The 22,156-nt window shown below is 53.8% G+C and overlaps 2 protein-coding genes across 6 annotated transcripts in view; one reads left to right on the top strand and one right to left on the bottom strand.

The window, feature by feature from the left end:
• The first annotated feature begins 1,613 nt into the window (after positions 1 to 1,613).
• On the top strand, positions 1,614 to 21,495 carry IL17D (interleukin 17D). 4 transcript variants are annotated; one of them, XM_058690276.1, is made up of 4 exons: positions 1,614 to 1,724; positions 2,104 to 2,399; positions 20,126 to 20,677; positions 20,946 to 21,495. In XM_058690276.1, exons 1-3 carry the CDS (start codon positions 1,710 to 1,712, stop codon positions 20,442 to 20,444), a joined length of 630 nt encoding a protein of 209 aa, XP_058546259.1. In that variant the 5' UTR covers positions 1,614 to 1,709; the 3' UTR covers positions 20,445 to 20,677; positions 20,946 to 21,495. The 4 variants fall into 4 exon arrangements, with proteins under 4 accessions (XP_058546259.1, XP_058546250.1, XP_058546268.1 ...); XM_058690267.1 differs by having other exon boundaries at positions 20,126 to 20,703; XM_058690285.1 differs by lacking the exons at positions 20,126 to 20,677; positions 20,946 to 21,495 and adding an exon at positions 5,340 to 6,519.
• EEF1AKMT1 (EEF1A lysine methyltransferase 1) overlaps positions 14,237 to 22,156 on the bottom strand; it is a 36,669-nt gene continuing 28,749 nt past the window's right edge. Inside the window, exon 5 of one of the 2 annotated variants that reach the window (XM_058690243.1) lies at positions 14,237 to 14,478. In XM_058690243.1, coding sequence (XP_058546226.1) covers positions 14,435 to 14,478 — 44 coding nt within the window. In that variant the 3' untranslated portion in view covers positions 14,237 to 14,434. Of the gene's footprint in view, positions 14,479 to 20,805; positions 21,798 to 22,156 lie in introns of those variants that run through there. The other variant, XM_058690234.1, reaches the window with a different exon arrangement.

Below are 22,156 nucleotides of genomic sequence, written 5' to 3'. Positions count from 1 at the left end.
GGAGGAGAAGAGAGGTTGAGATGTTATCAAAGAATAGAAGGCATTTTATTGAACAATACACAGAATTAACAGTCTGGCACAATTAAGTTGTGTCACCTTACACATGAAAGGGTGTCGTAATGAGACACAGTGAGCGTTTCCAGGAAACTATTGTGATGATGGTCTCTCTCTCTCTCTCCTACAGGACTCCCACATTTTTTATCAAATACAAAATAAGCAGCATTTGAGTACAGATCTTTATTCCCATTTTACCAGAAAAGGTAACAGAGAACACGAACAGTTTATCTGCCAGTCAGAAAAAAAAGTGTTTTATAACCTCAAATGTTTACTCACCAAGGGCTGTAAATGGCTTAAATTGCTTAAAATGGAGATTTCAGTGGGATTCTTAGCAGTAGTTCCGAAACTCTTCAGTTACACAATGTTCAAGGCATGTAAAAGGGTTGTTTTTCTACACAGCATAACTGAAACGTAGTTTAATCAAGTGGACAAATTATCCCGTAGACAACCAGGGTAGTCAAATACCAAAGCTTCAAACCCTTCAGGGAGCCATCAATTACCTCTTTTCTACACTCTGTTTTCATTTGCGAAGGACTTCTGTAAAACGGCCATTGACTCATTAGCCTGCCACCTAAAAAGCATCCTTCTGTAGAATGAACAAATGAGCAAGTTTTCTTGTGTTCTGGGGGTATCTAGTGCCCGCATTTAAATACTTTTGTTTTAATTTACTCACAGAATATCAGGCTTATTTTACAAGACCACTTGCACTTACAGGTATCACGGAGTAGGAATTCGGCAACAGCGTAACAGACAGGGGATGCCCACTCACAGATGTAAACATACAAGTTGGGTTACAGATTTAGTGCTTTGATTTTAGAGTTGCTAGAAGAGGCACAGAAGGTTCATTTCATGAGTGTTGACGGGAAAGGCAATACGGCCTCCCACCCTGTGAAAAGGAGATTTTTTGATCGCTAACGTAGTTATTTCTTAGAACTACGGAGTCTCGGAAGAGGAAGTCGTCCTCAAGAGGAGAATCCTTCTAGGTTTTGGCTCATTCCTTTTCCAGACGGTCCGTTCTGTCCTCGGAGAGCTTTCATTGCGAGAAGAATCTTTTTGCCCTGCGCCGCAACCTTTCTCCCCTAACCCACTTTCGAGCCGCGGGGGCTTGCAGGCCGGGTCCTTCCTTGCGGGCCTCCTTCGGCCGGGCCGGCCACCCCGGCCCCTCCTCCCCGGCCGCCGCGCAGCACACGTCCCGGGCCTCGGGAGCCGCGACAGTCGCCCGGTGCGAGTCGGCGCCGCCGTCCTCCAGACGGCCGGGGCCGGGGGCGGGGGGGCCCGGGCTCGCGGGCTCGCGCAGTCCGGCGGGGGCGAGCGCGCGCCAGTCCCCGACGCGCGCGGAGCGGCCCCGCCGCGGTCCCCGGTCCTTCGACCTCGTGCCGCCCGCCCGTCCCCGCGCGCCTGCCGACGCGGGGGAGGAGACGCCCGAGGGGGACTTCCCGCCGCCGAGTCCGGTTCGGGGGGGGGGGGGGCTGTGGGGGCGGCCCGCACCCCGGACCCCGCGCCGGCCCCTCCTCGGCCGCGCGGCCCCCGCGGGAGGGAGGCGGGCGGATGACGAGGGTGTGGGGGCGTGAGTCTGAGGGCGGCGGGCGGCGGCGTCGCGGGCCGGCCGGGCGCGGCGAGCGGAGCGTCGAGGTCGTCGCCGCCGCGGGGGGATGGCGCGCGCGGGGGTAAGCGGCGCGGGCGGCCGTCAGAGGCACTCGCAGCCCAGCGCGCAGCAGCCCGGCAGGCACACGCACACGCGCACCCCGCAGCCGCCCCCCGCGCGGCCCCCGGCCCGGGGCGGCGGCGGCGGCGGCGGCCCGGGGCGCGCGGGCCGGCGCTGGGCGGGGCCCCGGGGCCCCCTGGGGCGGCGGGCGGGCGGGGGCGGCGCTCGGGGGCCCGTCTGGTCAGCACCCATCCTCCGGGCGGGCCGCACGGTCCGCGGCGCGACGGGGGCGGGGGGCGGGGGGCGGGGGGAGGGGGGGGCGGAGGGGTGGGGGGCGGGGGCGCCCACCGGCTCCCAGACCGCGGCGGGGCGCGGGCGCTGAGCGGCGGCCTGTCTCGCAGGTCTGGATGCTGGCGGTCGGCGTTCTGCTGGCGCTGGCGCCGGGCCGGGCGGCGGGCGCCCTGAGGGCGAGCAGACGCCCGGCGCGGCCGCGGGGCTGCGCCGAGCGGCCCGAGGAGCTCCTGGAGCAGCTGTACGGGCGGCTGGCGGCCGGCGTGCTGGGCGCCTTCCACCACACGCTGCAGCTGGGGCCGCGCGAGCAGGCGCGCAACGCGAGCTGCCCGGCAGGGGGCAGGCCCGGCGACCGGCGCTTCCGGCCGCCCACCAACCTGCGCAGCGTGTCGCCGTGGGCCTACAGGTGAGCGGCGGGGCCCGGGCGGGGCGGGCCGGGGCAGGTGGGGCCGCGCGGGGCGGGGCGGGGCGGGCGGGGCGAGGGCAAAGCGAGCGGGGTGGCGAGAGGGGCGGGGCGAGCGGGGCGCGCGGGAGGCGGGCAGGTGGGGCGGGGCGGGGCCGGCGGGAGGCGGCGGCTGGGGCGGAGGGCGCTAGGTGGGTCCGGGACGGGGCGACGAAGGGCAGGTGGGGGGGGGGGGAGGGGCGGAGCAGGTGCAGAACCTGGGTGGGGAGCGGTTCGTGCCCACAGAAGCCCTGTCGCCTCCCTGGGAGGAAACCTGCTTCCCGCTCTTTACCGTTTCGCTATAGGGTGTGGTGGAACCGATGTTTCTTGAGTACCTGTTCTTGGCCGGGTGTGTAGTTCGATGGGCTACGCGGAGGACCAAGCCAGGTGGTTCTTCATTAAGTTTTCCAGCGCTTTGTACGGGAGGCGCTTGCGCGGAAGACCTGGTGTGGCAGGCCACAGACAACTCTGGAGTGCCCGTGGCGGTCCAGGCGCTGCTGAGCGTTGAACCGTCAGGGGCCCATCCTCTGAGAGTGTAGTCTAAGGGAGGAGTGGGGATAATTGGGAAAGAAGCCGTCGCGCAAGGCAGCACGTGACTTGACGTGAAAGCCGCAGAGTGGGACAGTGTCGAGCGGTGCGGGGGGTCGAAGTGGCGTTGGAAATGGATGCCGGGGAGTGGCCGTGATTCCGAGATTGGCCTGGTAGAGGGGTCATGTCGGAAGAAAGGCGCAGCGCGCGAGGCAGGCCGGGGTGCCCTGGGGCCTGAGCAGGGAGTAGTGAGGCCGGAGTGTGTCCAGCGCGCACTTACGACTGTCCTCTTCCCCGCTGTTTCGGCGGACTGTCGTCGCCGTCGAGGGGCTCACAGCCAGCTGGACACTGCCACACGTGGAAGAGGCCTCAGTGAAAGAGCGAGGACAAGGGTGGTCCCGAGGGAAGTAGTGGCTGATGGGAAGGGGGAAGAGCCTGAAGAAGCGCGAGGGCGGGTGTGCTTGCGCGTGGCCGGCAGTGGCTGCAGAGGGAGCGGAGCTAGGTTCGGCCTTAGGAGCAAGGCCGCCAGTCCGAAATGCATCCCGTAGGGTGTGTTTCGATCAGGGAGGTCGTGTGACCGCTTTGTGTTTTGGGAAGCCCTCCCTGATGAGGGAGGGACGGGAGGGGGAGACGCCGGACTAACGCAGCGCAGTACTTCCGGCAAAAGGCAGTTAGGGTTTGAACTCAGGCGGTGGCAGCGGAGAAAAGGAGACTGGGATCCATTTGAAAGGTATTACTTACAGAAGTGAAAGTGACAGGATTTGATGGATGCTGATCATACGTGGGAGTGAGGGGGAAGGAAAGGGTAATGCCTCCAGGCTCTAGTCCACACAGCTCTTAAGATGTGCAGAGAGAGGCGCCTGGGTGGCCCCACCGGTTAAGCATCCGGCTCTTGATTTCGGCTCAGGTCACGGTCTCAGGGTTCATGGGATGGAGCCCCCATCAGGCTCCATGCTGACAGAGTAGAGACTGCTTGGAATCCCCTCTCTCCCTCTCTCTCTTTCTCTACCCCACCCCCCCTCTCTAAATAAATAAATAAATAAATAAATAAATAAATAAATAAATAAATAAATAAAGATAGGTAGATAGATAGATAGATGAGGGGTGCCTGGGTGGCTCAGTCGGTTGAACGTCGGACTTTGGCTCGAGTCATGATCTCATGGTTGGTGAGTTCAAGCCCCACATCGGGCTCTCTGCTGTCTGGCCCACTTCAGGTCCTTTGTCCCCCTCTCGCTCTGCCCTCCCCTGCTTACATTCTCTCTCAAAAATAAATAAGAAATCGGGGCGCCTGGGTGGCGCAGTCGGTTAAGCGTCCGACTTCAGCCAGGTCACGATCTCGCGGTCTGTGAGTTCGAGCCCCGCGTCAGGCTCTGGGCTGATGGCTCAGAGCCTGGAGCCTGTTTCCGATTCTGTGTCTCCCTCTCTCTCTGCCCCTCACCCGTTCATGCTCTGTCTCTCTCTGTCCCAAAAGTAAATTAAAAAAAAAAAAAAAAAAAAAGTTGAAAATAAATAAATAAATAAATAAGAAACCTTAAAAAAAAAAAAAAAAAAAAGATGTGCAGAGAAAATGTAATGATTTTGTCTGAAACTAAGCTAGGCCTCTCCAAGCCTCCACCTGCTGGTCAGTGGGCCTACCTTCTCCTGGCTACTGGGCAAAGAACCGAGTTCCCTTGTGGCTGAGCTCCCTCCCACCATGGACGGTGGGCCCAGAACCCCACCTCCTGCCTTCATCATCTCTTCATTCACCTGATGCCCTCAGGACACACATGTTGAACCATTCATTATGGTGGCTTCATTCCCTTGCTTTCCCTCTTTCTTCCCGCCATTCCCACAGCCCAAAAGGGTGGACTTTTATATCATCCTTCTTCCTCCAACCTCATGTTATACCTTTGATATGCTAAATAGCATTAAAGAAACTTGGAAGATCTCTCAAAACGACAGCTTGGCTTTTCCAGACAGAAGTGCTACCTCTGCATTTTTCTACAATGAATTCTAATCTCTCCTGGCAAATAGATGCCTCCCAGACTAGGCTGCGGGCCGAAAGGCAGAAGCGTAACACACAGCAGTGATTTTTCAAGACCTCTTGTTGGGCACGTCCCACATTGCTGGCTTGGACTGTTGATGGTATTTAAGCAAAATGGAAAAAGTGAATGAGGACCATTTTTTGGAAGGAAGTAAATTCAGCACTAGGCCCGAGTTTTATGTGCCCGAGAGGAGCAGATGCGTGAATGACCACGTGGCCCGCAGGTGGCAGGCCAAAGGAGAGATCGGGGCTGGAGCGCGGGTCAGGCGCTGTCAGCCCTAGAATTCTGCAGAGTACGTTAAATTGAGTCGTCCTTACTACCTTTCCTGGGGACTGACACCTGTGTCCCCTAGGAAAGATCCAGGAGCCGCAGGGAGGAGGGAATGGCTAAGGGAGGTCACGGACAAGAGCAACACGGCATGGAGCGGTCCTGGCCTAGGCTGCCCAGGTCTGCCCGTGGAGCCTTTGTGCTGTGCGGAGCCGGGGAGCGGGGGTTACGTCTGCGTCAGGTGGCTGGTGGCATCATCTGCGTTATTTGTCTTACTGTTAGCGACGGCGACGCAGTTGCTCCCCCGGTGAGCAAACGGAGGCTCTCCCCCTCGGAAGGAAGGACAGTCTTCGAGGGATGGGCACTGGTCAGGACTGCACGTTGCTGGGTGCTGACGCAGGCCCGGCCTTCTCCCGCCGGGAGCCGGCTCTGCCCTCCTGGCCTCTGACCACTTCCCACTGCCTCCTGAGTCCCTGGGAAGCCTCGGAAAAGCAGTGCACGGGAAGCTCCAGAGCTCTTGCGTGTAGAAGGTGTGTGGAAGGATAGGATCGGTTTCCTCGTGGTGTCGTGGTGCCGGTGTAACCTGGGGGAAGAGTGCGCTCCCCGTGCAGCCGTGAGCTCGGAATTGGAAGTGGTATTTAAGGCTAGAAACAGAACTCTTAAGGAGGATGGACGGGGAAACGGACTGTCGGTCAGAAATATTGAAAGGCACAGAAAGGACCACTTAGGTGGATACGATAGAATTTAAAACAGAAATCTGGATTATAAGGTGGCTTTTTACTTTTAGCGGGGATGGATCATCCCATAAATGGTGTTGGGACAACTGAGTGACCAGCTGGAAAAAACACGGTTCTATCTCACTTCCGTGTACAAATAAATTCCGAATGATTCAAAGATTTAAATGTAAAAGTACAACCACAAACACGTAAAAAACACGGTCAGTTATATTTACAGCCTTGGAGTGGAGCGTTAGAGAGTAGCTCACAGACCCCCAAAGCCGTAAAAGACAAGACCGATAAATTCAGTTCCACAATTATATGCCATTTCTTCTTGGCAAACAAAAAGTAAAATAAAGTTAGAGAGATACAGAGGCAAACTGGGAGACGTAACCCACGTCCCAAAGGGCTCCTTTCCTAAAAAGTTCCTGTAAACCAGTGACAAAAATGTGTGCTGAAACAAGGAACAGAAGCTGTGGCTGGTTCCTGGGGAAGGAGGATCGAATGGCAGTCGTGTGGAACACCAAGAGATGCCCAATTTCAGGCACCGTAAGTGAAATACATATTAAAACAATGCTGAGAAAACTTTATTTCTTTTGGGGGTGCCCGTCAGGCTCTCTCGGCAAGGCGGGGGAAGGCATTCTCATACCGCCGAGGATATGAATCGGGACAAGCGGGTATTAGCTATCCACATTTCAAATTCAACCCAGCAGTTCCATCCCAACATCCCCCAAAAGGCAACTAGTTGGACAAAATGCCGTAAAAACAGCCAGAGAGAGGAACGGGGTGGCTGCACACCCGCCTGAGGCGAGCAGCCCATCACTGCACACAGGCGGATATGGCAACGTGCAGTGTAGTGAGGACGGCAGGCTGCCTGCGTTTGTGTGCTAGAAGACAAGCTGTTACATAACATATGCACATATAAAGTGGTACTTGAAAATGTGCACACACACACACACACACACACACACACACATTGGGGCCCCTTTGGAGCCTGGTCATCGTGGTGCCTTTTGCGGGGGGAGCCTGGAAACTGGGGACAGAGAGTAGGAAGGACTCTTACTTTTCACTCCTTTGTTACCTTCGAATTTTCTGCCATGTGCATGTATTTTTTATTTCAAAAACATCTTAATTTTTAAATTGACAGAAGAAAGGGAAATTCTCCAACTGTGAGGAAAAAGCAGATAGTGAAGAAACAAAATTCAGCAGGTAACAACGGCCTTCGATGTGGGGAGAGCACTGGTCTGAAAAGAACTGCCCTGACAGGCCGTAGGGCTTCCAGAGGAGGCCCCGAAGATCCGATGGACCCCTGGTGCCCCCACAGCTGCGCTGTGCGACGTCTGAGGACCCAGGCCTGGACAGGGCATGAAATCGGCCCAGGGGACAGGCATTAAATGATAGAGCCAGGGCCTAACCCGGACCTCTGATTCCATTCAGCCCATGCTTCCCATCAGTATGCTAGTAAGAAAAGCAGCATTCAGGGGCGCCTGGGTGGCGCAGTCGGTTAAACGTCCGACTTCAGCCAGGTCACGATCTCACGGTCCGTGAGTTCGAGCCCCGCGTCAGGCTCTGGGCTGATGGCTCGGAGCCTGGAGCCTGTTTCCGATTCTGTGTCTCCCTCTCTCTCTGCCCCTCCCCCGTTCATGCTCTGTCTCTCTCTGTCCCAAAAATAAATAAAAAATGTTGAAAAAAAAAAAATTTAAAAAAAAAAAAAAAAAAGAAAAGCAGCATTCAACTTCCAGAATATAAAAATATTTTCTCATTTACTTTGTGGCATCATGTTTGTTTCTCTTAAGCTTTAGAAACAAAATGCCAAAAATAAAATCCATGTAATTGCTCATTAAGCTTTTTTCAAAGCCAAATTGACATAGTAAGAAATATATTGGAAGAACATTGAGGTTTATTAAGGTTTAAGGTACACATCACTCATTTACGTTGAAACCTCAAAGATAAACACCCACGGATACTCGAAATAATTTTTAAGTTGTTTATATTTTTCAATTTGGGGTCGTGGTCTAAAGATAGCTTTTCTCTAGGATAGGAGTCATGCACAACAATTTAATTTTAAGCTTTACTACTTTTCTATATAACTCTTTTCCTCCTGGGAATTTAAGAGACTGCCCCTAAATTTATTTGACAATAACTCCAGGATCAGAGGAAGGGCAAGGAAGAAACGGAAAGAAGAAACAGGGGGAGTAGGAAAGAAGAGAACAGGACACTGCGCGGGGGGAGGTTGGGGGAGCGAGTGACTTAGAAACAGCCCACATGGGGCGCCTAGGTGGTTCAGTCTGTTAAGCTGCAGGTCATGATCTCCCGGTTTGTGGGTTCGAGCCCAGCGTTGGGCTCTGTGCCCACAGCTCGGAGCCCGGAGCCTGCTTCAGATTCTGTGTCTCCCTCTCTCTCTCTGCCCCTCCCCCGTTCATGCTCTGTCTCTGTCTCTGTCTCTGTCTCTCTCAAAAATAAATAAATATTTTAAAAAAAGAAAGAAAGAAAAAGAAAGACACAGGCAGCCACCACCGTGGAGCTGGAAGACGCGGTGAGACCCCCAGGGGGCAGATCCTTCCCGCGGGTGGCAGGGGCCGTGGGGGTGGGGGAACAGCCGAAGGAGAGTCCGACGGCACCCGCACCCGCGCCAGAGGGGCTAGGCTGGTATTTTCCCGTGCCCGTGCAGAACCCGAGTTGGCCCCGCTCCCTGGTTCCAGAACTTTCCTCAGGTGACTTTCAGGAAGAGGGGCACGGCAGCAGCAACAGCTTCCAGCTCACGCGTGGGTCGGGCGAGGTGACCACCGTCCCCTGGGCCAGACCGGCGATGCCCATTTCCGGGACGACCTTCACGTTCCGGTCGGGCGATCGTCGGATGTTTAGCAATGGCGCACTTGGGAAGGATTTTCGTCGGGAAAGGTTGGAACGGGAGAGTATTTTCCCCTCCCCCGCTGCAGCCCGTCGGGCCAGCTAACCCCAACCGTCCCGTCTCCCGGGGCGGCCACGGCAGAAGCGCTGGCGTCCACTCCAAATCCCGGCGAGCCCGGGCGGTGCTCGGAGCGCAGTCCCTGCCGCTGGCCCCCTGCCTGCACCGGGCACCGCCTTTCACACCACTTTCCCCTCATCGTGTCGCTTTTACAAGCGTGAAAGGAATGAACGTTAACTAGAGAAAGAAAAGTTGGGAGTGTGATGTTGAAGTTATCCCCGCTGCCCCCAGCCCCGTTTTAAGATGTCATCTTTCTCTCAAATGCCCCTCTCCCCCGGGGCACTCGCACGTCTGTGTCCCGGCACTAAGAGGGTCCCCACGGGGAGGGGGGGGCCACGGCCCGGGACCTCGGCGGGGCCGCCGCGCCCACCGTGACCGACAGGGGGCGGCGCCGCGCCGACCCGCCGTCTCCCGCGCCCGGGACCTGGCTTCTTGGGGAGGCCTGTCCCGGGCGATCTTTGGAACTGGGGGCATCCTGTTTCCCCAGTTACTCGGTCGTAACGTTTCCCCTCAACAAGTTCACTTTTTCCAGCGTCCCTGCTGCAAATCTTCCGGTTATTCGAATGGCTTAAGAACCAACTAGAAAAGCCTGTCTGCCTCCGAGGGGTATCTGTACGTGGTGCGTCCGCACAGGTGCCGCTCGGCGCACGACGGGAAGGGGCCGGGGAAGGGGCGGGGAGGAGGGGGGACAGAGCAAGAGCAGCGCCCCCCCCTCCTGCCCGGTGGGGGGTCTCCAGTCACAGCGGGCAAGGCGGCGGGGGGGGGGGGGGGGGGGGGGGGGGAGGGGGTGCCCTGCTCAGCAAGCGCCGTGTTGTAGAGAAGGAGCCGCAGCACCTCGTTGAAGAAATGTTGGTGTTTGCCCCCCAAAAGCTCTTTATGGATAAGTGACCTTTGATTCGCCTCAGCACCGCGTAGATTTTTTTTCTCCGAGCTACTCAATACTGCAGGCTCTACTGCACCTATCACTGCTTCCCAGGGTAAAAATAAGAGCATTGTCACGGAGCATTGTCATGGGATTAAAGTCTCTCTTTCTGAAAATAGATGCGCTCGTGGTTTTGCTTTGATAGTTATTTTCTTCAACTGCCCGGGCTTTGCTCTGGCATTCTGAGAGCAGCCAGGGATGATGATAATATTTCATCCCATCGTCACCTCTTCCAAATTTCCTCACCTGAATAAAATGTCTGTACCGTTAATACCAACAGAAACATTGAGCCAAGTCCTGGAAGGAACACACATACCACGAAGTGAAATTCCTTACGGTGTCTGTCTTCCAGAAATGACACATGAAGATTTTGAAGGACAGTACCCTGCTCACCAAATTAATGAGGTCAAAGAGAGTGATCTACTTGAGGACTCTTCCAGAATTAAATAGAGTCTAAGCTAACGTTTTGATATAAATTATTCCTCGTAACCAATGAATGGCAACAGCTGGTTCCTTTCAGATCAAGGTGGGCGCCACCCTTCTGCACGCAGGAGCTTCGCCTGCCCCGAGGACGGACACATCAAAGATGGCTTTGAACCCAAATTCTGCAGATAGTTAAGCCACCCCGTGGGCATGAGCTATGGTTTTCCTTTGAAGAGGTATTTCCCAGCTGCACTGAATGTGTGGCATCTGCCGTGACAAAAGAATGAAACCCTTTGAGCAGTTCTGGCCCTCATTGTGATTTCCCTTTCTCCCCCTTCCTCTGGGAAAGCTTTTTCTCTAAATTGTCTTCCACATTCTTTTCCAAGCCATCACTGTCTCTCCAGGCTTCCCTGATCACCCGGATGAGCAGATTTTACGTGGCGTCAATGGATTTTCTGGTTGTAGATTTCGTTTACCGACTACCCCCCTCCTCTCCCCTCTGCAGAGCAGACTCGGGCAGCTGCAGCTGGCCTGTGCCGGCAGGCAGCGCGCGGGGCTGAGCTAGGTGAGCAGAAGACTGGACAAGCCCCTCGCCCTGTGGGTGCCTCAGTTTCCTCCTTGAATAAAGGGAGAAGACAGACAGGAGGAGCCCTTCCAGGTTCCCAGCAGCCCGGAGCCAGCCCGGTTGGCAGGAGAGCCGGGTCAGTTCTGGAGCCTGCCTCGCTGGCTCGGCTTCAGGGCCGACCCCGATGCCAAGTTCAGGATCACAGCGAAGTTAACCTCAGTCCCCACACAGGGGCAGGGCTGACCCCTAACTCTCCTTGGCCGGCGAAGAGGGCCAGGTGAAGCCCGCTGGGGCTCTGCCGGCATCAGGTGCCAGGTCAGACTTTGCTCTCCCAGGCCCATTTTTTCCATGTCCTCTTTCAGGAGAAATGCACAACTGATGTTTCCCTGGAGGGGCCAGAAGAGCATTTTCCAGAGTTCCTTGGCAGCATGCGTTGAAGATCTTGGCCCTCTCAGGCCTCGGGGAATGGAGGCGGGGGTGCAACTCAGGCTGCTGGCCACAGCTTTCCAGTGGAGGGAATCTGTTTGTGGTCCTCATGACCCCGGCTACTCCCTGGCGGGCGAACAGAGCCCCCCCCCCGTAGCAGCTCTGGGCCTCGTCACGCACCATTCTTTCCCCCATGGTCTCATAACCACCCCCTCCCGGCTGTGGGGCTGGTTCCAAAGGGAAAAGGCAAGGTTGGAAGGTTACACAAACCCCATCTCAGTGACTCATTATCTCTCTTAGACCTGGAGACGTAATGGCCTCTGCCAGGGCTGCATTCTGGAATTATCTAGGGGGCTTTAAATTTTTTTTTTTTTTTCAACGTTTTTTATTTATTTTTGGGACAGAGAGAGACAAAGCATGAACGGGGGAGGGGCAGAGAGAGAGGGAGACACAGAATCCGAAACAGGCTCCAGGCTCCGAGCTGTCAGCACAGAGCCCGACGCGGGGCTCGAACTCACGGACCGCGAGATCGTGACCTGGCTGAAGTCGGCCGCTTAACCGACTGCGCCACCCAGGCGCCCCTAGGGGGCTTTAAAAAACTACCAACACCCCGGCCCCACGCTGGGGCCGTGAATTGCAGATCTCTGGGGTGGGGGAACAGTGATCACTGGTTCCGGAAGCTCTTTTGTGTGTCTCCGGCGAAGTGCAAGTGAGACCTGCACACCATCCTCTACAATGCCAACTGTTTGTTGGGTGAACAGTGACCTTCTGCATTAGTTAGACTTCTGCAATTGGTGGGATCATGAAATTTGGGAAAAGGCAATCATCCGGTTGTTTGCCATCAACGCAGTCAATCTACGAATGGCTAACCACCTCCCGGGGATGTTGCTGACTTTGCTGACGGTCGGTGTCCCCACTTCAAGTGAGCAAGACGAGTCACTTGGGCAGCTTCTCGGCATGTGGAGCTCCTGACTCAAGGGTCAAGTGTGAGAATCTGTGTTTTGAACAGACTCCCACATGGTTCTTATGCAGGTGGTCCGAAAACCACGGTTTGGAAATTCTTGCTTCTGCCTTCTCTTTATTGCGCATCTCCCGGGCAGAAAGATCGGTATTTTTCAGAGGAATCTTAGCTCTCAGGAAGGGAAGTTGCTTATCCTCAGCTTTCCCTGAGGGCTGCCAGATGTCTTTGTATTACCGTGGTTTCAGAAGGTCTTGATATCTGGTAGAGCGAGTCCCCCTCCTTCTTCTTCAAAATTGTCTAGAGTATTCTTGGACTTTTTCTCTTTCTACGAATTTTAGGATCAGCTTGTCAAGTTCTAAGAAAAATCTACTGGGATTTTGCTTAGAACTGCACTGACTTTCCAGATTAATTTGGGGAATTCTCTGCTATCTTAGAAACTCCATGGATTACGGGTGTCCTTTCTAAGCAGAAGACATTGATAAAAAAATAACACATTAATAGTCCTGCCATCAAGAAGCTCGGGGAAGTAGCCCGGATCAGACCCATCCACTCGACCACAAAGAACCAGGCAGGGGCCATGACTTGCCCAATGTCACTCGTCGGTAACTAAATTGGGCTGAAATTTTAGGTTCAAGTCTCGTATTGACTCAATCCTGCCCTTAAAAAAGTCTATTGAGCTGAACTCATTGACCTTACGATCTGGCAAACCATGACCCCTGAGGCAATTTCGTTTGCACTTACACCTTTTCAGCCCTTGTGGGTCTCCAGTCTGAACTGGAGAAGGCATTTTCTCCCACTTTGTACCTGGGTTTGGGGTCTTGGAATGGCTGTGAAGCAATCATACTGAGCCTCTGCTGTTTTGAGATCAAAATAAGTCTATGTTTCGCAAAGCGGGAAGGTGAGCCGTGCCGGCCGGTTTGTGCCAGTAAAGCCCACGGCTATACTTGGGCATCAGATAGAGCGCAGCGCGTGGCTGTGGTTCTGTCTGCTGGAATGTACTCATTGTTCTCCCGGTGGCAGTCCTCGCGGAACCGCTTCGAATTGTTTCCTACCGAGTTCAGGGTCCCAGGGGCAGTGCTCTTTTCTGTCTCCTCTGCCACTTACATTCCTCTCCAAGCTCAGTTTCAATCACCTCTAATCATCCCTGGAGGACTTGTCCTTTGTTCTTGGATTAAGCTGGGCCAGCTGTCATTCGCTCAAGCCAAGCTTCACACGTGGCCCCAGGGACACTTTTGGATCCCGTCAGAGGGGAAAACTTGATTTGTTTCAAGTATGTTCCCGTGCCAAGCTTCCACGGAGCAGCATGCAGAAAATGTGAAGACAAAAGAATTATTGCTTACGAGGAGGCAAGACAGCCGTGCGGGGTTCTTGCTGGATTGCATTTCCATGTTTGGTAAGAGAAGAGGATCCCTGTTGGAGTTTCTTCTGTCTTGTTTTTGTGGCAGCTTTCCTTAACCAGGAAGCACTCCAAGCTGATAATTTCCTCAGAGTCTTGAGGCAGGAGGTTGGGGTGACAGGTTTTGGCTTCGTGTCTGTCCCCTGGCCATCTGAGGCTTCCAGACCTTTTCTCCTGACCTCTTTTCCCTCCCCCAACCAGTGTCCTTCACAATGTGTCTGTCTTGAGCTTTTTGTCTTCCACGGTGCTTGCTGGCATCGATACCTACAATACTGGGTGTCAGGGGTGTGATATGCATCGTATCCCCTCCTTTGGTAGCTAATTTCTACTTTAAGAGAAACCTCCTGGTCATAAAACCACGATTTGAAAACCATCAGTGCTTACACCTTCTTACTATGTTTTGTGTCCCACATACCAGGCAGAGGCGGGGGCAGGCAGATGTCTCTGTCACAATGCCTTAGCCCAGAGGTGTTACTGTGACAGTGGAAATTTCAGTCTGGGTGGACTTGCCCGGTAGGGGTGGGGTAGGTATTTTGTCAGATGAGCCGTCTGACCATCACAGCATCAGGTGAATGTCAGTTCTCCCGTCATTAACAGACGGTACATGGGTTGGTACGTGCGCGCTATGGTGCAGAGAAAGACAAATCCCAGTTGTTTGGAATCGAAAGGGATGTTTGATGCCCCCAGGTCACACGAGCATTCCAGAGGAGGAAACTGAGACTGAAGAGGCTGCCCCAGGCTTGATTTTGTCCTGGACTTAGGTCTATGCCACTATCAGAATGATCTCTCTAAACATCCACTGATCATGTCTCTACGTGCTTCGGGTCCTTGTGTGGCTTCTGGTGGTCTGGAAAGTAAAATCAGACTTTTTGCTCTGATCTTCAAGGCTCCTGTACCCGTCACATTTCTTATTAAATCTTCACCCCCTGCACACTTAGGCATGCACTCCAGCTGCAGCGACCTGACCTGCTCGCAGATTCCCACCCACCTGGTCTCCTGCTTTCCTGCCCTGGGGGTGGGTTGCTCAGCACTTCCTCCCCCTCCCTCGTCCAACTCAGCCCTCCTTGTTTTCTAAAGCCACCTCGGACTTCCCTGGCGCAGTAGCCTTGAGCCACCCGCACGTTCAGGGTGGTCTGTGGGCTTTGTGTTGCTTTGGGGGGCTGGCTTGAGCATTCATGGAGGGGCCATACCCTCTCCCAGTGCCCACTTGGGAGCTTAAAAATTCTGCCGAATTAATAATCACTACAGACCTTCCATTTGGCAAATTCCCAGGGCACTGTGTAACTTCACAAGCATTTAGCACTATTTGTGTGTGTGTGTGTGTGTGTGTGTGTGTGTGTGTGTGTGTGAACAATCATGTATTTCATGTGTATCTCGAAAAGATAAGGACTCTGTTAAATAAAACCACACAGTACTATTAACACACTGGAAGTTAATACTTCCCTGATATCTTCTAATATTCAGTCAGGTCAAAATTCCTCAATTATAAGTATTTTTAAACTTAAAAATTTTTTCTCTGTATTTTTTCTGTTATATTATTTAAGTCTGTGTTTTGAAATAGTTTCAAACTAACAAAAAACATTTGTGAAATCAGTACAAAGAATTCCCATGTACCCTTTACTCAGATTCCCCAAACGTCAGCATCATAACTCAGCAGAATTATCAAGAGCAGGAAACATGCATTGATAACAGTACTATAATCTGGAGACCTTATTCAGGGCAGCCCACCAATACCCCCTTTCTGCTCCAGGCTCTAACCCAGGCTCACACGTTGCCTCTGGTGGTCCGGACCCTTTAGTGGCCTTCAGCCTGCAACAGTCCCTCAGGTCTTTGTCTCTTGTGACATTGAAGAGTGTGGTCAGTTGTTTTGTTGAATGTCCCTCAGTTTGGGTTGGATAAGTTTTTTAAGCAGCCATAATATTTCATCCAAAAGGAGACACTGCCAGTAGAAGGCTGCTCGACTCACGACTGCACCGAGACAGCAGGCGTAAAGCAGGTCAGCGACACCCCATGCCCGGGGCTTAGGTCACTCTACTCAAAGCTCTTTTGGGTTCCTCCCATTCCCTCTCGGAACAAACATATGCTGAGTTTCCCACATTCTCTATGTTGTTGGTCATATCCTCACGGTGCCATTTAACGTGTTCCTCTGTCCCTGTATTTCCAGTAAACCAGCCCAATCAACTCCAGTTTTTGACTAGCCCCTCTAAAGCATCTGTCTTCCTTGGCTCAGGGAATGCCACTCCTGATTCTGGCAATCTCGACAATGAGACTTCTTCTCCCTTAAAAGTTGGCTTTCCCCTACTTGGCAATCAAAAAGAATGAAATCTTGCCATTTGCAACTATGTGGATGGAACTAGAGGGTATTATGCTAAGCGAAATTAGTCAGAGAAAGACACATATCATATGACTTCACTCATATGAGGACATTAAGACACAGAACAGATCAACACAGGGAAGGGAAGCAAAAATAATGTAAAAACAGGGAGGGGGACAAAACATAAGAGACTCTTAAATATGGAGAACAGAGGGTTGAGAGAGGGGGGGACGGGCTAAATGGGTAAGGGGCCTTAAGGAATCTATTCCCGAAATCATTGTTGCACTATATGCTAACTTGGATATAAATTTAAAAAAATAAATGTAAAAAAATTTTGAAAAACTGAAAAAAAATTATACAACTAAAAAAAATTTGGTTTTCCCTATCTTTCATTTTGTCTCTCCATACACTCCCCTGAATGATCTTACTTAACCACCATTAACTATATGCTAATAATTTAAAAATCTCCACCTTCAGCCAGTATCTCTCTCAAGGAATCCAGACCATCTTCTACCCTGTAGTCTGAAAGATCTGTCTGAAATCCCATCTGATTGGATCACTTACCTTTTTAACATCCTCCCCATTGCCTTCAGGGTCCAATCCAAATTTGGCCGTGAATTGGAGGCCTCTTAATGACCCAGGCTCCACAGATGGCTCCAGCCCATCTTGTAGTTCCCCGTCTAGGCCGTGGTTCCTAACACCGACTTAGTCCCTCCACTGTAGGCTCTGCCCTGTGCCCTAACTACCCTTTCTCCCTTCTTCATCTGGACGAATCCACCCAGGAACCACCTTTGCTGGGAAGCCTCCCCCGCTGCCATGGCTGGATACACCCTCTAAGTGTGTGTGCATTTGTCTCCCCAGACGTACAGTAGATAGGTGTTTCACCTACATCCTCACTGTCCGAAACGTCACTGGCACTCAGGTGTTGACTGAATGCTGAAGGTGACTGGAGACGGTACAAATTCCTTTTCCTTTGAACTTTAAGTTACGGTCTCATATGGACTTCAGGGTATGAAGGACAGGAAGCTGTGTGGTCCAGACCCACTGTCACCAGCTCACCAGCCACCGAACTCTTATTCTCATGGTAGGCCACAAGGATGAGTAGAAATACGGCCCCGGCTCCTCCCTCCCAGGGGAAGGCGTAGAGAAATTGTAGCTCTATCTCACGGGCACCCAGTGTTAGGAGGATGTGGGGCATAAAGAGGTTAACTGACTAAGGGAATTGGAAAACTTTTAATGATTTGAACTGGACCCTGATATGGTAAGATTTCTTTGAGTCGACACTGGTTTGGGGGCGAGGGCATCGAGCAAACGCTTAGCTGCGGCACCTGCAGGGGGCACTCTGCTTGGGGATGACCGGAGGCTGGGACGCGCCAGGGACGAGACACGAAGGCTGGAGAGGTGTGGGGACCACGTGGTGCAGGCCTCTGAAGGCAAAGCAAAGGGCTTGGACTCTTCCGGACACGGACCCCTATAGCTCACCCGCATACCCCAGTGAGGGGTGGGAATGAGGCTTCACAGAGGAGGCTGAAAAAGCTGGAACGTTACGGTGGACAGCTTCGTCAGTCCTCGCGAGGGGAGAGCTCACCATGTTCCAAAAGCTCCTGATGGCAGAACTCAGGAAAGAGTAGCGATAAGAAGCTCAAAAAGTCTTTTTCAGCTACTATTTTTGTGTTCATGTTGGAGAGAAGGATGAATAGGCAAGATCGGTGTCGTTTCAGTGTCGGGGCCTCGGAGATCACTTGATTGTGCAGACGGCCCCACCCTGCCCTGCTCCTGTTTGCGTGTAACAGATTTATCAGCTCTCACCCTGACTCCGCCCGGGTAGTTCGAGAGGGAAGCGGAAGGGGTCTGTGACCGAGCGCTAAGCCCCCAGCAGGGACACCCTGTGTCTGAGGCCCCCTTGCTCCCCGTGATGCTGCTCCCATTCTTCTGGGCACCCCAAAGGGGAGCCTTGGAGTCACTGCTGACTTCTCCTCTGACCTCATCCTCCACATTCAAACAGTGGCCGCGTACCTGTAGATGTCCCTCTTGGCTTCAGCAGGCTCCAGTGGCAGGTGGGCCTGGGTCCTCTGGTGTAACGGTCACCCTCCTGCTCCGTGGCACCCTGCCGGTTCCTGGGCGCCCTGGCCTCCTTTCTGTCCACGTGCAGCAGGTGCCGTCCAGCTCACGCACCGCTCTGCGCTCTGGGATGCACGGCTCCCCGAGTTCCTTCGGACTGTGTAAATGGCACGTAGCTGGTGGCGAATAAACTTGCTGCTGTGTGAAGATAACCGCTTCTAGACTCTTCCCCACCCAATCACGCTTCAGTCCACTAACGTCCAAAGATGTTGGATCCAAACAGGAAAAGAAACCCATGTCCTTTCCTGACACATCTGGAGCCACCCACCCTCATCCAGCCACTGACCAAGAGTTGACACTTGCCTCACTGACACAAGCTTCTCGATGGAAAAGCCTCTTGGCCAATCGGTCTAACGATCCCAGCACTGCCATGCTTCAAGTCCATTCAGGCTTCCACCCCCCCACACCCCCACTCACAGCCAGCACTGCCCGTCTGCCCACCTTTTGGCTCCTTTCCGAAAGAAACCCTCAGCTCTATTCTTGGACATCCCACTACTCGCTCACCCGCCCCCACTTCTCCTAAGCCCCCTACTCCCCGTTCTTTAATTGGATGGTCCAAACATACTTCTTAACTGGAAATTTCTTAACTTTGTGGATGAATTTTAGTCATTAGCAGCGAGGACCTATGAGAGAACCAGTCCAGAGGGGTTTCCATCTGAAGGACGTACAGCTGTGCAAACTCTGCAGGGTGAGGGCCAGCTCGGGCCACTGTCCCTCCCTGTGCAGCCACACTCCGCTCTCAGAGCACGTGTTAACAAAACCCGGATGAGAAACCATATACACCTCGAGTTCTTGTCTGTAAAAACCTTTGGGTACACCTCATTTTTAAAAGTTTAGATCATGGGCCCATTTGGCACGGCACACTGGGGGGCCTCCTGGGCTCGGCATGTGGTAGGGCTACGAACGTGTGGCTTGAGAGATTAGAAGTCGTGGCTTCTGACTCTGAGAGTTTAGGGTCCCTACGACTCGGTTCCAGAAGAGGAAGAAACATTCATAAGAGGACTGTACATGTTTTCAATGGGGAGATTAATGGGAGTGAGAATTTGGGGTCATAGCAATCCCCTGTGTGAGGGGACATTAGGGAGGGGCCCTGGGTCCCCACTAGTGACCAGATGGCCTCTTGGCTCACTGAAGGGGATGATGGGGGGAGAGGGGGAGAGTTCTGTCTGAAGGTGCTTTTTTTTTTTTTTTTTCCTCCCAGGGAGCCATCTGACTCCGCCAAGCCCTAGACTCCTCTGGCATTGTGGCAGCAGGCTGTTTTGTAGGTGTTGACGTTGGTTCTTGGCGTCTGACCAGAAAGTAGGGAGCCTTGGCGGAGGATGGAAATGATCACATTTAAACCGGCGTTCATTTCCCCAATGTTCCGGGCTGGCCAGGCTGCCCTCCCCAGTGCGGCTTTGGCCCCTTAACAGAGGAGGGCATACAGACCCTGACAGACAGATGGACACAGGGCCTACCTTGTGACCTTCTGGACAGGTGTCTCGAGCAAAGGCCCATGGCTCTGTCAGAGCCCGGGTGGCCAGTGTCTGCTCCTTGCAGAGATGGTCCCTTCCAGGAGACCAGTGTGGGCAGGCTACCTGGGGCTGCAGAGCCCGGTGGCCGGAGGGGAGGCAGATCTGGGGCCTTTGGGGACCACTGCTCTAAAGCTCAGGGCTGGAAGTTGTGGCCAGAGGCACAGAGGCTGTTTCAGGTTCTGGTGGGTGTACTGGTCACCTGTACAGGCATTAGCGTGAATATATACATTTTCCTTTTCTATGTATGTTAGCGCCGACTCTGAGAACGTTGTCAAGGAACGGCCTGAGAGTAGCTATAAACCCTGTCTTCACCGCCTGACATCCGGCGGACTCACACGGTTGACCTGTTAGATCGGGGTCTCGCGTGGACGCTAACCGCCCGCCAAATTAACTGCCGGCCCCACCTTTCTTCCTGCCCCAGTAACCAGTGGTCCCCGGGCTTACCGGTCCCGAGGCCGAAATCTTTTGGAGGCTGCCCTCTCTCCGTGCGTCGTGTGTTCCGTTGCCCCAGGGCACGAACTGAGCCCGCGCCCTCTTCCCTGCAGAATTTCCTACGACCCTGCCAGGTACCCCAAGTACCTGCCCGAGGCCTACTGCCTGTGCAGGGGCTGCCTGACCGGGCTCTTCGGGGAGGAGGACCTACGTTTCCGGAGCGCCCCGGTGTACATGCCCACCGTCATCCTGCGGCGGACCTCGGCCTGCGCGGGCGGCCGCTGGGTGTACACCGAGGAGTACGTCACCGTGCCCGTGGGCTGCACCTGCGTCCCCGAGCAGGAGAAGGAGGCCGACGCCGTCAACTCCAGCATGGACAAGCAGGGCGCCAGGCTTCTGCTCGGCCCCGGCGACAAGCCGGGCCGGCCCTGAGGCCCTTGCTGCCCGAGGCCCGCGTCCCCGGAGCCGCCTCCTAGGCGAGCAAGCGAGGACGTAGCGAGCAAACGGGACGCGCCTGCGCGGGACGGGCCCTCGGCCCAGCCGGCCGCCCTCCCACCCCCGCTTTCCTTCCGGGCGGAAGCAGCGGGGCGGCCAAGGCAGGCTGCCGGAAGTCACCCCGGGGACGCGACGTCAGGCCGGCGGCGTGCGGCCGGGACCTGCCCAAGGTGGCTGGAGGCCGGGAGGGGAAAACGTGCGTCGGCGGCCCTCGGGCTCTGGGCCTTCCCCAGGGGGAGGGGTGACCCTGCGGAGCCAGGTGTAGTGGTGCTTCCGAAAGGCAATTGCTTTTAAAAGGTGGGATATATACCTACCTTTTTATTCCACTGCTTTCAACGGAGGAAAAGCTATTTTTATAGGAGTTTTGAGCAATTATATTAAGAACTTTTTACGTCACGTGTATTTTCTAACCATTTCGTTTTCACTTGCTCTGGCAAGATTTTTTCAGAAGCACGATGGGAATCTTCAGATAAACTTTTTAGATGGCGCGGTGGCCGTCCCGGATTCGGCCAGGCCCCAGTCGCTGACCACAACGGAACGGACGGGGCTAAATGTGACCCGTTTCCGCTGAAGGTCTCCGCAGGCTGCCGCGCGGAGGACCGGGAAGCCCCGGGGCTCCGCTCGCCGCCCCCAGGCCAGGGGTTCCAGGGATCTCAGACTTTGTTCAGGAGCAGATTCATACAGCTGAACATTTGTTTTCCCTTTGAAAGTAAGTGGGGCCAAGTAAGAGGTGGAGGGATGAGGCGAGAGGTAGAATGTGGTGTCTCTGCCACGTGTCAAGAATCCAAGTCTCAGTTTCAGGGCCTCAGGAACTAGCCGAATGGGAGAAGCGGGCCTACTTACGATTCCGGAAGTCCGTATTGGGGGCCTCTTTTTCACACCCTGCGATGTGAGCTAAATCCATAGCCTCTTCTGTAGGTTGAACACCATTATTTGTAAAAGCGAGAATTTCTTTTGAAATCATTAAAGCAACGGTGGATGAAGGGTACGTTGGCCGCGTGCGTTTCTCTTGGGGCTCGGCTGGTTTCCAGAGGAAGCTAACAATCTTCACTTTATCTTAATTCCGTGATTGAGATTTAAATTAAGTCTCATTTGGTCCTTGAAAGATCAACTGCTCCTGCAAAGTCCATCTGTCTTCTCTTCCGTGACACCCCAGCCAAACCAAGAAGTGTCTTTCGCTCTCAAGCTTCAGGGGCTGCACGAATCCTGGAGCTTTAGCTTCCTAGTTGCCGAGAATCAGCCTTAGTTAGATCTGGAGGGAAGGTTCACAGAGAGAACTTTCCACTTGTGCTAGATAATGACAGAAGTTGTACATGAAAAACACATTGCTGAGCAAAATCCAGATTTTCCAAAAATTCAGAAATTCAAAATTGAAAGTGCTAGCTGTGGACAGTTCTAGACAGTCTGGGAATTTCTTCTCCGTTCCACCTCTGAAGCGGTGGTGAACGTGGAAAAAAAAAGGTATCCCTAGTGGTAGTATATCTGGAGTACGTTCTTGTCCAGAAAGCGGAAGGTTTGGAGCAAACTTTCATTGCTAGCTCAACAACATCAAATTCGTAAGTTAAAAAGTGCTTTTCAAACCACTGGTTTGGGTAATTGTTCAGTCACTGCCACTGCTGGGTAACGTTTTCCAGTTACTCCTCAAATAT

The sequence above is a fragment of the Neofelis nebulosa genome, chromosome 1, assembly GCF_028018385.1.
Source record: "Neofelis nebulosa isolate mNeoNeb1 chromosome 1, mNeoNeb1.pri, whole genome shotgun sequence".
NCBI lineage: Eukaryota > Metazoa > Chordata > Mammalia > Carnivora > Felidae > Neofelis > Neofelis nebulosa.
This window is presented reverse-complemented; position numbering and strand designations above follow the sequence as displayed.